Source organism: Bos indicus, chromosome 13 (assembly GCF_029378745.1).
Source record: "Bos indicus isolate NIAB-ARS_2022 breed Sahiwal x Tharparkar chromosome 13, NIAB-ARS_B.indTharparkar_mat_pri_1.0, whole genome shotgun sequence".
Taxonomy (NCBI): Eukaryota; Metazoa; Chordata; class Mammalia; order Artiodactyla; family Bovidae; genus Bos; species Bos indicus.
Genome location: NC_091772.1, coordinates 32,436,027 through 32,448,718, shown reverse-complemented (window position 1 = coordinate 32,448,718; position 12,692 = coordinate 32,436,027). Strand labels below are relative to the sequence as shown.

General features: G+C 42.9%; 1 protein-coding gene across 7 annotated transcripts in view; it reads right to left on the bottom strand.

Annotated features, from left to right (window-relative positions):
* Window positions 1-12,692, bottom strand: part of SLC39A12 (solute carrier family 39 member 12) — an 84,333-nt gene that overhangs the window by 66,701 nt on the left and 4,940 nt on the right. For 6 of the 7 annotated variants that reach the window (XM_070800895.1, XM_070800892.1, XM_070800893.1 and 3 more), the window contains one exon: window positions 4,170-4,451. In XM_070800895.1, coding sequence (XP_070656996.1) covers window positions 4,170-4,451 — 282 coding nt within the window. Of the gene's footprint in view, window positions 1-4,169; window positions 4,452-9,643; window positions 9,805-12,692 lie in introns of all 7 variants that reach the window. The other variant, XM_070800894.1, reaches the window with a different exon arrangement.

Genomic DNA, 12,692 nt, shown 5'->3' with positions numbered 1-12,692 from the left:
AGAAAGGACAGGTTCAGGAATAGAAATAATTACTTTCCATTTTAATATTGAATTTCAAGGGCCAAGGAAATAGCCAATGGGGAATTTTGAAAGGCAGGTGTTTATATGAGTTGATGGCTCAAAAGAGAGATCTGGACTGGTATGCAGCAGAACTGAAGGTCATCAGTGTTTGGGAGTCCTTGGCATTGTGTGAGTGAAGTGAGTGAAAGTCACTCAGTCGTGTCCAATTCTTTGTGACCCCATGGACTATACAGTCCATGGAATTCTCCAGACCAGAACACTGGAGTGGGTAGCCTTTCCCTTCTTGAGGGGAACTTCCCAACCCAGTTATCGAACCCAGGTCTCCCGCATTGCAGGCAGATTCTTTACCAGCTGAGCTACAAGGGAAGCCCAGCTTAAGGGATGGCAGGTCACATTCATCCTTCAAAGGAATAGCTGGACAAGTGAGAAGAAAACCAAGAGATGGCTGTGATGGAAATGGGAGAAAAAAACATGAAATGGGGGATGACAGAAATCAATGAGTGATGGGATTTCCCCGGTGGTCCCGTAGTTAAGACTTCACTTTTGAATGCAGGGGACACAGGTTCAATTTCTAGTCAGGGAACTAAAATCCTACATGCCATATTGTGTTAGTCTCTCAGTCGTGTCCAACTCTTTGCCATGGTGCCCCTCATGGCCCAACTTTGGTTTTCTCTCTCCTCACTATATTCTTGTTACTTGAGATGCACTCACAATGCCAAGCACTCCCAAACACTGATGACCTTCAATTCTGCTGCATATCAGTCCAGATTTTTCTTTTGAGCCATCCACTCATATACAGACAGACCTCATAGACTATAGCGTGCCAGGCTCCTCTGTCCATGGGATTCTCCAGGCAAGAATACTAGAGTGGGTTGCCATTTCCTTCTCCAGGGGATCTTCCCAACCCAGGGATCAAAACCACATCTCTTATGTCTCCTGCATTGGCTGCATGCTGTGTGGTACATGTGAAAAAAAAAAAAAGAAATCAATGAGAGAAAGAGAGCTTCATGGAGATGGGACTTGACTTCAAAAGTGAGAGCACAGAGCAGGACATAAATGGTTTAGAAATACCATGTACAAGAGTGTGAGAAGGAGGAAGTATGTTCATCAAATGAGGAACTAAGGGGAGGTTTACTATGTCAATGTTGCCTTGTGATGCAGGACAATGGGGGAAAAGTACTGATAAGATTTATTTACTGAAGTATATAGTTAATTTACACTATTGTGTTTAATTGTTTAATTTTTGCTGTACAGCAAAGTGACTTAGTTATACACACACACACACACACACACACACTCTTTTTCATATTCTTTTCCATTATGGTTTAGGGCGGGGGTCCCCTAAGCCCAGGCCACAAACAGGTAGGGGTTCATGGTCTGTTAGGAACTGGGCCACACGTGAAGAGGTGAGCAGTGAACAAAACTGGAAACATCTCCCACCTCCATCCATGGAAAAATTGTCTTCCACAAAACCAGTCCCTGGTGCCAAAAAGTCAGGGACTGCTGGTTTAGAGAACTGTATTCAGTAGCCTGTCGGGTTTTTTTAAAGTCTGTAATTGGTGAGTTTGGCAAGAGCCTATTCATAGCTATGGTGGGGAGCAGTGTGGAAGGCTAAGAGGCAGTTATCAAACTTTAAACAAATTTGGAGAAGTAGCCAGAAGACTCGTGAATGACAATAACAAGTTAAAATAGCAGAGTGTGTACAGCATAGAGGTGGGGTGGGTTTTTCATGGAAGCTGTAAAAGAGTAATCATCTCCAAGTGCCACTGAGGACAAAGGACGATTCTAAAGCTTGTATCCATCCCTGAAGTCCTTAGGATGTGGTCAAAAATATTTATGCTCCATATAAGAAGCAGGGTTAGTGGAAGACCAGGTACATTTACCATGGAAACAGCAAGAGCAGAAAGAACAGAGAGAGGAGGGTGCATTCAGACACTGAGTCAGGAAGATGAAACCGAGTAGGAAGAGAAGGAAGGACTAAAAGGATGTTTAGACTCTGGACCATTAGGGAAGGTGGCTAAAACAGGGTATGATGGAGTAAGGTTGTCTCTCTTAATGAGCTGGTGAAGGCTCAGCTGGAGCTGCTGTTAGTGGTGTGACTTAAGGAGATTGAGTCCTATGCAAACCAAGACCTGCTAGTCATTTTAGGCCTGGCTTGCCAGAACCTTCTGTGACCTTATATATTCCCTAGTCAGAGAGCAGCAGCCTGCAGTGAGGTGCCAAAAGGCCTTCTGCAAAGTCCAGACTGACTGACTGACATCCTAGAGGAACCCAAGTCCAAGTGCATGGGCCACAGGACCCAGGATCTGGAGACAATGATTTCCTCCATGAGATAGTTCCAAGGTTCAGCACAGGGTTATGACTCATAAGTAGCTCAATTCTTCTTGACTCAATATAAGAATAAAGTAGATCTACATATAATATTGAAGTAGTTTATTCTGTTATAGGAATGTTTAATCCCATACACACACACTCAGAAACTCAGGTATTTGCAGTACACGTTGCATAACCAGAAGTCTGCATTAAATATATACACTCCATCTGCCTTTAAATGCTGGCTTTCCATTTGCATTTAGTATAGATCAAAAGACAGTAACACACAGGAGGCTAAAATCCCAGTGGCTAATTTGAACTGATCTTGTATTATATAGATAGATGTTGCACTGAGGAAATTTTTCTGTAGGGACACATCCTTATTTAAATAGAAAATTGAATTCTATAAAAGAACCACATTTTCTCAATTGGAAATAGAAAAATATATAGCCAAAGTTTTGAGATTCATGTGATTTTGAGTTACTGAAATGACATCTACAAAGTTCTTAATAAACTGTCTTTCCATTTGTTCTGCCAAATATGAGAGAAATTAAGCCTATTTACAGCAAATTGGAGGGTATGTTTTCTGGCATTAAGTTGCAGCATGATTGCACAGATACCTTTGAACTCCTAGAAACCAGAATTGAGGTCAAGAATTTAAATTTATCAATATATGTTGCCACAAAGTGAATGTTTGTGTCTTGCCCAAAATTCAAATGAAATCCTAACCTCCATGGTGATGGTATTAGGAAGTGAAGCTTTGGGGAGGTGATTAGATCATGAGGGTGGAACCCTCATGAATGGAATTAGTGCCCTTATATAACACCCCACAGGTCTCCCTTGCTCCTGCCACCATGTGAGGACACGAAGAAAAGATGACTTTCTGTGAACCAAAAAGTAGCCTCTCATCAGAGATGATACCAAATCTACCCAGCACTTCGATCTTCGACTTTCCAGTCTCCAGAAGTGTGAGAATAAATTTCTGTTGTTTGTAAGCCACCCAGTTTATGACACTTATATTATATCAGCCCAGATGGACTGAGACACATGTCAATTAATAATTCAAGAGGAAAAAAAACACATCCTGCCACACTCTTCAAAATGTGCTGGTGGCTCCTTAATTAATTCTTTAAGAAAATATGGCTTAAAAGAGTTCATGTTCAGAGAATGTTATCAGCTCAAACTTTCCACCACAAAGCAGAAAGCAAAAAGGTAACTGAAAGGTCAGCTTTTACTGGAATAGTAATGAGGCAACAAGATGCTTGTTTCCTAAGAGTGGGAGCTGTAAGAGAAGAAGAGACTTGGGACCGCTGAATATATGCAGCACCAATCAAAAGCCACAAAAGAGATAATGTCTGTGCTGACTGTCATGAATAAGGCTTTTTGCAAGCTGCATCCTCAGGGAAATAACTAATAATAAATTCATCCCTTCCCAACTCTTACTACCTTCTCTTCCTCTCACCAGAAGGCAAGGCAGATAGACACACTGCAATCACTGCTAGAGTTCAGTCCTTGGAGACTGATCAAAAGCCATGAATCACATTCACTGTAGTGCTCAGGGGGACTCAGAATAGAACTGCCTTGTTACTTGGCCTGTCTGCCCACCCTTCTACCCAGCTTCTGGCTACAACTCATCTGACAACTGATTAATTGTTACATTCCCCCCTTCAGACTCAGAATTTTAAATTATGTTACAACATCCCATCACTAAAAACCACAACTACTTACCTCTCTAAGAAGTTTTTGAGCATCTTACAAATATATTAGTGACAAAAAGTCATGCTCTGAGACTGTATCTTAGCAGCAGATCTAGTTAGCAATTCTGACTTTCTTACCTGGTTTCTGGAAGTGTCAAAGTACTGCCTGGTGAAAGCCAGGATATCTTCTGTCTCATTCTGTGAAAGGAAATAGGAGTCCTCATCCTGCCTGAGGCTGAGAAGGCTGTGCAGGTAAAATGTATACTCCTTATTACTCATGTTGAGCTTAGAAGAACAAATCTCTTCCTGATGAATGATGTAATAGAGGAGGAGAAGAGAAACTCGCTGGATCACTTCCTCTTTGAGCTGATCCTCGAAATCTCCTCCAGCTATTAGTAACAGGGCATCCGGTTCAAAGCACTGTGCAAAAATTAATAAATAAAAATAAACAGAAAGCTTGACAAATAGTCCCAGAACATTAACCACCACAGAGTCTCTGATGCTTATTATTTTATGAATAGGAAGGAAAAGTGGGCAGCCTCAATAGCCTAATTCAAGTAAGACAGTCAGGGTTGAACTTTTATATAAGGAAGCTCTCCCAGGAAGTCCTTATTTCCTAAATGCAGTCTTTCTGTCTTCAACTATGGTAACACAAGCTGTCGATTTGCTGCCTTGATTCAAACCAGATGACTCTGGCTCTTAAAGTGATGCCCCATTGCATTTAGAATGAAATTCAAGTCCTTATAATTTTCTCCTCAGTCTGGCTTCTACCTACCCTATCTAGCCAACTTCATCTTATCCTCTCTCGACTGCTCTCACTTCACTTCTGCTTCTGTGACTTTCTGTCAGTTCCACCAGGCTCTATCCCACTTGATTTCTTGAGTCTCAGCTTCAAGGGCCAGCTCCTCCGGGATGCCTTCCTAGATACCCTGTCCAAAGTTGGAAGTCCCCATCCCTGCCCTGTGCTCTCTAGCACAGTGCTATTCAATAGAAATACAATGCAAGCTACAAGTGCTAGGCACACTTTAAATTTTCTGGTAACCACACATTTTGTTTTGGCTGTGCTGGGTCTTCATTGCAGTGCGTGGGGGTTTCTCCAGCTCTGGAGCATGGACAGGCTCTACAGCATGTGGACTCAGCAGTTGTGGCAAATGGGCTTCTCTACTTGGGGTACACAGGCTTAGTTGCCCCATGGCATGTGGGATCTTAGTTCCCTATATTGGAGGGTAGATTTTTAACTACTGGACCACTATGGAAGTCCCAAGTAGCCACCTTTTAAAGCATAAAAGAAATAAATGAAATTAATGTGAATAATACATTTTATTGCAAGATACACATATATGCAAGATATGATCATTTCAACACACAATCAGAATTCTAAAAGGTATCACTGTGCTAGTTGACATTCTTTTTGTCACACTAAATCTTTGAAATCTGCTGTGTGGTTTATGCTGACCAGTATATCTCAGGTGGGATGAGCCACATATTAGGGGCCTAACAGGCTGAGGCAGCTAATGGCAGCTCTAGCATTCACGTTTTTGTTTTTGTTTTTTCATTTTTTCATGGAACTAGACTTCTAAGATTAATTTGTCTGCTTGTTTATTTTCTATTTCCCCTTGATAACAACTGGGCCACTAAGGCTGGATTTTGTCTGCTTTGTGCATAGCTCTATCCTCGGTCTCTAGCACTATGATGACACTTAAGAAGAATGAAAATGGAATATGTGTGCTCAGTTGCTCAGTCGTGTCTGACCCTGTGACTCTTTGGACTGTAGCCTGCCAGGCTCCTCTGTCCATGGGATTTTTCAGACAAGAATACTGGAGTGGGTTGCCGTTTCATTCTCCAGGGGAATCTTTCCAACCCAGGGATTGAACTCATGTCTCTTACGTCTTCTGTATTGGCAGGTGGGTTCCTTACCACTAGTGTCATCTAGTGGGTACCATCTGCTTCCCCCTTATCCCACCTAAGACAGCTGATGTCAGTACCCTTCTGAGACTCAATCACTGCACCCTGCTGTTAACAGAGAGGTTGGTGGTTTGAGAATTACTAAAAATGTTTCCACCATGCTTTGTTTCACAAGCCACAGACAGATGCCTGGCTTGTCTGATCAAGAAGTTTACTTGACAGAGGAAGGTGTTTGGAGAAATGTGTTGAGACAGTGAGAAAAAGAAAGACACATAGGTTGTGGAAGAGAAGCTTTCCAAGCAAGACAAGAACTGTCTTTCTTCAAAGACACTCGAGGAGCTTCTGGGAACACTCCCAGGATCCAAGAAGCAGTCCATGACATGGCACCAGCCTCAGAGTGAAGGCATTAAGTAATACCTATCTTGAGCCCCAGGGGAGCTGTCCCACTGTGGGATAATCTACTCTAACATCTTTGAATCTGTTCTCTGAGGTGGAAGTTTCAGGGGATCTAATTCCATGTCTGCTGTGCATCCCACTGGGTAACATCTGGAAAATACCATCTGAGTCAGAAAGAAACATGTCATCCATCTGTAAAGCAAAGCATTAATCACATTCTTCACAAGCCAGGCAGATTCCAAGCTCTCCCCAACTCAACTGTGAGGGGCCAAGAACTCAGCAAACAGGCGCAGTCTTCTCAATGAGACCAACTCTGAATGTCAAGGTTAAACAAACCACCAAAACCACACCAGCCCTTTTCTGTTCCCTAATCAGCCCTAGAGAAAAGTCCATGGGCCAGTAGCTATTGTATGGGGCTGACACCAGGACCCAGGGAGGTGAGTCAGATGAATCCTTCTTTGGACCAAATAACCTCCTGAAACTAGAATATCGGTAAAACTATTGGTCATACAGCTACAATTTACTGGAAGCCATGTGTCCAAGACAGAGCTAAGCACCTTCCATACTGAGTCATTCCTCAGTGTATAAGTCTCCTGGTTTCTGGAAAAGGTGTTGGATAATCAATTTTTCAAAGGGGGGAAACATTGCATCATTTTAAATGGAAAAACAAAATGTGCCCAGTTTATATCATTATCCACCAAATATTTCTGCACAATAGACAGCATTCAGAATACTAATTGACCAATTATTTAATGTATAATGAGTTAATAGGTATATTTATATGCAGTATGCAAAGATTTAAATATGCACAGAATCAAGTATGAACTAAATTTTTCTTTCTATAGCAAGAGTCGTGTCCGACTCTGTGCAACCCCATAGATGGCAACCCACCAGGCTCTCCCGTCCCTGGGATTCTCCAGGCAAGAACACTGGAGTGGGTTGCCATTTCCTTCTCCAATGCATGAAAGTGAAAAGTGAAAGTAAAGTTGCTCAGTCATTTCCGACTCTTAGCGACCCCATGGACTGCAGCCTACCAGGCTCCTCCATCCATGGGATTTTCCAGGCAAGAGTACTGGAGTGGGTTGCCACTGCCTTCTCCGAAATTTTTCCTTCTATGAGGAAGAATACCCTTAGTATATGTGTAAGCCAAGTTTAAGAGAGGGTGAGTAATGTACCTAAAACCACACAGTTGATAGTGGCTGCCCAGTCTTAATTCCTGCTCTGCCATTCACAGACTATATTCTCATTCCTTTGTTTTGTGTCATGGAAACCAGCTGTGGATCACCTACGTATTTACTGTGCAGCCCCTTACCCAGTAAAATTGGGTCAATTAGGAGGTTGCTTGATAGCACTGGATAGACGGGAAGAAGAGTGTCAAGAACACATAGAACCTCCGTGAGGCCACCAAACCACATTTCTGTGGCCCAGGTGTGGCTGTGTGCTGGTTGCACACAGCAGTGTCTATGGCCACTCTTCATCCCATCCAAGCTGCCTGAGACCTTGGTCCACTCATGGTTCCTTCTCCATGCTTTTGCTGTGGACCTTTCTACAGGTGGGGAGGAGGGGTGTGGCACAAGGTAGTGGAGAAGAGGGTAAGATCTGGGCTTTCCTGGGAGTTAAGTGGTTAAGAATCCACTTTGCAATGCAGGGGACACCAGTTTGATCCCTGGTCAGGGAACTAAGATCCCACATGCCATGGGGTAGCCAAGCCCACGTGTGTAATTACTGAATCCACGCGCCTCAGCTATTGAAGCCCATGCATCTAAAGCCTGTGTTCCAAAACAAGAGAAGTCACTGCAGTAAGAAGCCTTTGCATCACTAGAGAGTATCCCCTACCTTGCTGCAACTACAGAAAGCCTGTGTACAGCAACAAAAGCCCAGCATAGCCAAAAACAAACGAATACAAAAAATATTTTAAAAAGAGGGTAAGATCTGTATTTATGCAGATGGTCATGCCAGAATTAGTTTGTAAAATGCTTACAACTTGCAAGGTAAATCAGTTTCTCACTTTGAAAAGCTTTTAAAAAGTTGTGGAAGCATTTCATTTGTCTGATTAGAGAGTTTGGTCATCTTGAACGACCAGAGGTTTTCCTACTCCCTGCTTTAGTTTTAGTTTTTTAAGGCCAGCTGAAGTGAAACTTAATGGTGAATCAAAGGGCCACGGGCTGAAAACTTTGTGCTCTGATATTTGAATCTTAGACAAATTACCTTAATACAGAAGGCTGTGGCTTGAGGAAAGAACACTGCAGGGAGAATTAGAAGAGGTAACATAAGAAAATATGGATTCTCTTCTGGGCACGGATGTCACAGGCGGCCTCTAGAGGTTGGTGGGGGACTGGAATTTTCAGCTCATCACCACTAGATTTGTTTTTGTTGTTACAGTTTTCAGAAGTGCTTTGGTTGTGGTTTGAGAGGAGATGTTTAGTAAAAGTCTGCAAATAGTGGCACCCCATGGGCATTGGATCTGTCCCAGGCTCTGACTCCAGTGAACGGATTCTTTGTTAAAAAAGAATGGACTCACTCAGAAATAATCCACTGATTTCCTTCTAATCTTGTCAGGTGGAGGCATAAGGTTTAAGATGGGGAAAAAAAACACAAAACCCACAGATTCTAGGAATTCGTTTTTCAACTTTACAAGGAAATAAACTTTGGTAAAAAGACTACTCAAAATGTGAGAAGCATTTTCTACTCAGTTAAATGGACTACTCAGATATTTGGTAGAAATTTTCTGTGACACCCTGGAGCCAAATCAAATTGCCTTCTCCCAGCTGCTTAATCCAGCTTTTCGTGTAATGCCTGTGTATTTCAGGCTCCAGCCTCAATGACAAAGAGCTGTATGAAATATTTTTTTTTTACGCTAATGAAGCAGTTGTCAGAACCTGCAGGATTTTAAACCAAAAGACATTGAGAATTTGACTTGGAATGATGGGTAAATCTACTGCCTTCTTTAAGTTCTTAGATTTTTATAAGGTCTGCTTAGAAGGGAGATGGGGAGTGCTAACAGTTGACTGTAAAACATAAGAGGGAAATTATATTTCTTCCTTTTCCTTTCAAAGAAAGATCTGGAACGATGGCAGCTGATGGTGGGCACTACGTTTTTGTGGGTCTGTACTAGATTTAGTGGCATTTCTGAGTGACAGAAAGAAAAGTCTTAACTGAGAAGAGTTCAGATAAACTTGCTCCATAAACAAGATAAAGTTTGATCCTTTTCACACTTTACCCCATGGTAGTTCTGAGAAATCGGGGACAGGGAGGGGTTTAAATACAGGAGCTTAAAGCATCAATTCTCTTTGAATGTGTCTGAGAATCACCTGGAGATCTTGGTTAAAAACCCCAAACCTCTGGGACAGCTGAGGTGAGGCTGAGGGGCAGGCAGGAAGGGTACACTGAGGAAAAGTCTGATTTTTCCAGTCTGACGGTCCTTCACAAACGCAGCTCCAATATACCAAAACAGGGTTGGTACTGGACATTTCTGTGAATACATGTGGAAGAAGAGAGTTTGAGTTCCTAAATACATTCACAGATGGACATGTGATCTCACCAGCAGCCCCCAGGGGAGGGAATCAGCACCTCGGTGACTCAACAGCTAGAAGGTACCAGAACAAGGGGTATGCTCCTAATGTTGACTTCAAACCAGATTCTTTTCCCTTTACCATGCCTGAAACCCAAGCAGGTTTCATCACAGTTCTCATCATTACCTAAGTGCAATCCATTCTCTTGGAGTATGGCAACCCACTCCAGTATTCTTGCCTGGACAATCCCAGGGACAGAGGAGCCTAGTGGGCTGCTGTCTATGGTGTCACACAGAGTCGGACACGACTGAAGCAACCTAGCAGTGGCAGCAATCCAAAAGAAGGGATTAGATCTGATATATCTAAGGGACTAGATCTAATAGAGTGCCTGATGAACTATGGATGGAGGTTCGTGACACTGTACAGGAGACAGGGATCAAGACCATCCCCATGGAAAAGAAATGCAAAAAAGCAAAATGGCCGTCTGGGGAGGCCTTACAAATAGCTATGAAAAGAAGAGAAGTGAAAAGCAAAGGAGAAAAGGAAAGATATAAGCATCTGAATGCAGAGTTCCAAAGAATAGCAAGAAGAGATAAGAAAGCCTTCCTCAGTGATCAATGCAAAGAAATAGAGGAAAACAGCAGAATGGGAAAGACTAGAGATCTCTTCAAGAAAATCAGAGATACCAAGGGAACATTTCATGCAAAGATGGGCTCGATAAAGGACAGAAATTGTATGGACCTAACAGAAGCAGTTTTTCTTTTGGTTTTTCCAGTGGTCATGTATGGATGTGAGAGTTGGACTGTGAAGAAAGTTGAGTGCTGAAGAATTGATGCTTTTGAACTGTGGTATTGGAGAAGACTCTTGAGAATCCCTTGCACTGCAAGGAGATTCAACCAATCCATTCTGAAGGAGATCAGCCCTGGGATTTCTTTGGAAGGAATGATGCTAAAGCTGAAACTCCAGTATTTTGGCCACCTCATGCGAAGAGTTGACTCATTGGAAAAGACTCTGATGCTGGGAGGGATTGGGGGCAGGAGGAGAAGGGGATGACAGGATGAGATGGCTGGATGGCATCACTGACTCGATGGACGTGAGTCTGAGTCAACTCCGGGAGTTGGTGATGGACAGGGAGGCCTGGTGTGTTGTAGTTCATGGGGTCGCAAAGAGTCGGACAGGACTGAGTGACTGAACTGAACTGAATAGAAGCAGAAGATATTAAGAAGAGGTGGCAGGAATACACAGAAGAACTGTATAAAAAAGATCTTCATGACCCAGATAATCATGATGGTGTGATCACTCACCTAGAGCCAGACATCCTGGAATGTGAAGTTAAGTGGGCCTTAGAAAGCATCACTATGAATAAAGCTAGTGGAGGTGACGGAATTCCAGTTGAGCTATTTCAAATCCTGAAAGATGATGCTGTGAAAGTGCTGCACTCAATATGCCAGCAAGTTTGGAAAACTCAGCAGTGGCCACAGGACTGGAAAAGGTCAGTTTTCATTCCAATCCCAAAGAAAGGCAATTCCAAAGAATGCTCAAACTACTGCACAATTGCACTCATCTCACACGCTAGTAAAGTAATGCTCAAAATTCTCCAAGCCAGGCTTCAGCAATACGTGAACCGTGAACTTCCTGATGTTCAAGCTGGCTTTAGAAAAGGCAGAGGAACCAGAGATGAAATTGCCAACATCCGCTGGATCATGGAAAAAGCAAGAGAGTTCCAGAAAAACATCTATTTCTGCTTTATTGACTATGCCAAAGCCTTTGACTGTGTGGATCACAATAAACTGGAAAATTCTGAAAGAGATGGCAATACCAGACCACCTGACCTGCCTCTTGAGAAACCTGTATGCAGGTCAGGAAGCAACAGTTAGAACTGGACATGGAACAACAGACTGGCTCCAAATAGGAAAAGGAGTACGTCAAGGCTATATATTGTCACCCTGCTTATTTAACTTATATGCAGAGTACATCATGAGAAATTCTGGGCTGGAAGAAGCACAAGTGGGAATCAAGATTTCCGGAAGAAATATCAATCACCTCAGATATGCAGATGACACCACCATTATGGCAGAAAGTGAAGAGGAACTCAAAAGCCTGTTGATGAAAGTGAAAGTGGAGAGTGGAAAAGTTGGCTTAAAGCTCAACATTTGGAAAACCAAGATCATGGCATCTGGTCCCATCACTTCATGGGAAATAGGTGGGGAAACAGTGGAAACTGTGTCAGACTTTATTTTTTTGGGCTCCAAAATCACGGCAGATGGTGACTGTAGCCATGAAATTAAAAGACGCTTACTCCTTGGAAGAAAAGTTATGACCAACCTAGATAGCATATTCAAAAGCAGACATTACTTTGCCAACAAAGGTCCATCTAGTCAAGGCTATGGTTTTCCCAGTGGTCATGTATGGATGTGAGAGTTGGACTGTGAAGAAAGCTGAGTGCCAAAGAATTGATGCTTTTGAACTGTGGTGTTGGAGAAGACTCTTGAGAGTCCCTTGGACTGCAAGGAGATCCAACCAGTCCTTCTGAAGGAGATCAGCCCTGGGATTTCTTTGGAAGGAATGATGCTAAAGTTGAAACTCTGGTACTTTGGCCACCTCATGCGAAGAGTTGACTCATTGGAAAAGACTCTGATGCTGGGAGGGATTGGGGGCAGGAGGAGAAGGGTACGACAGAGGATGAGATGGCTGGATGGCATCACTAACTCGATGGACGTGAGTCTGAGTGAACTCCAGGAGTTGGTGATGGACAGGGAGGCCTGGCGTGCTGCGATTCATGGGGTTGCAGGGTCGGACACGACTCAACGACTGAACTGAACTGAATCCCAAAGAAAGGCAATGCCAA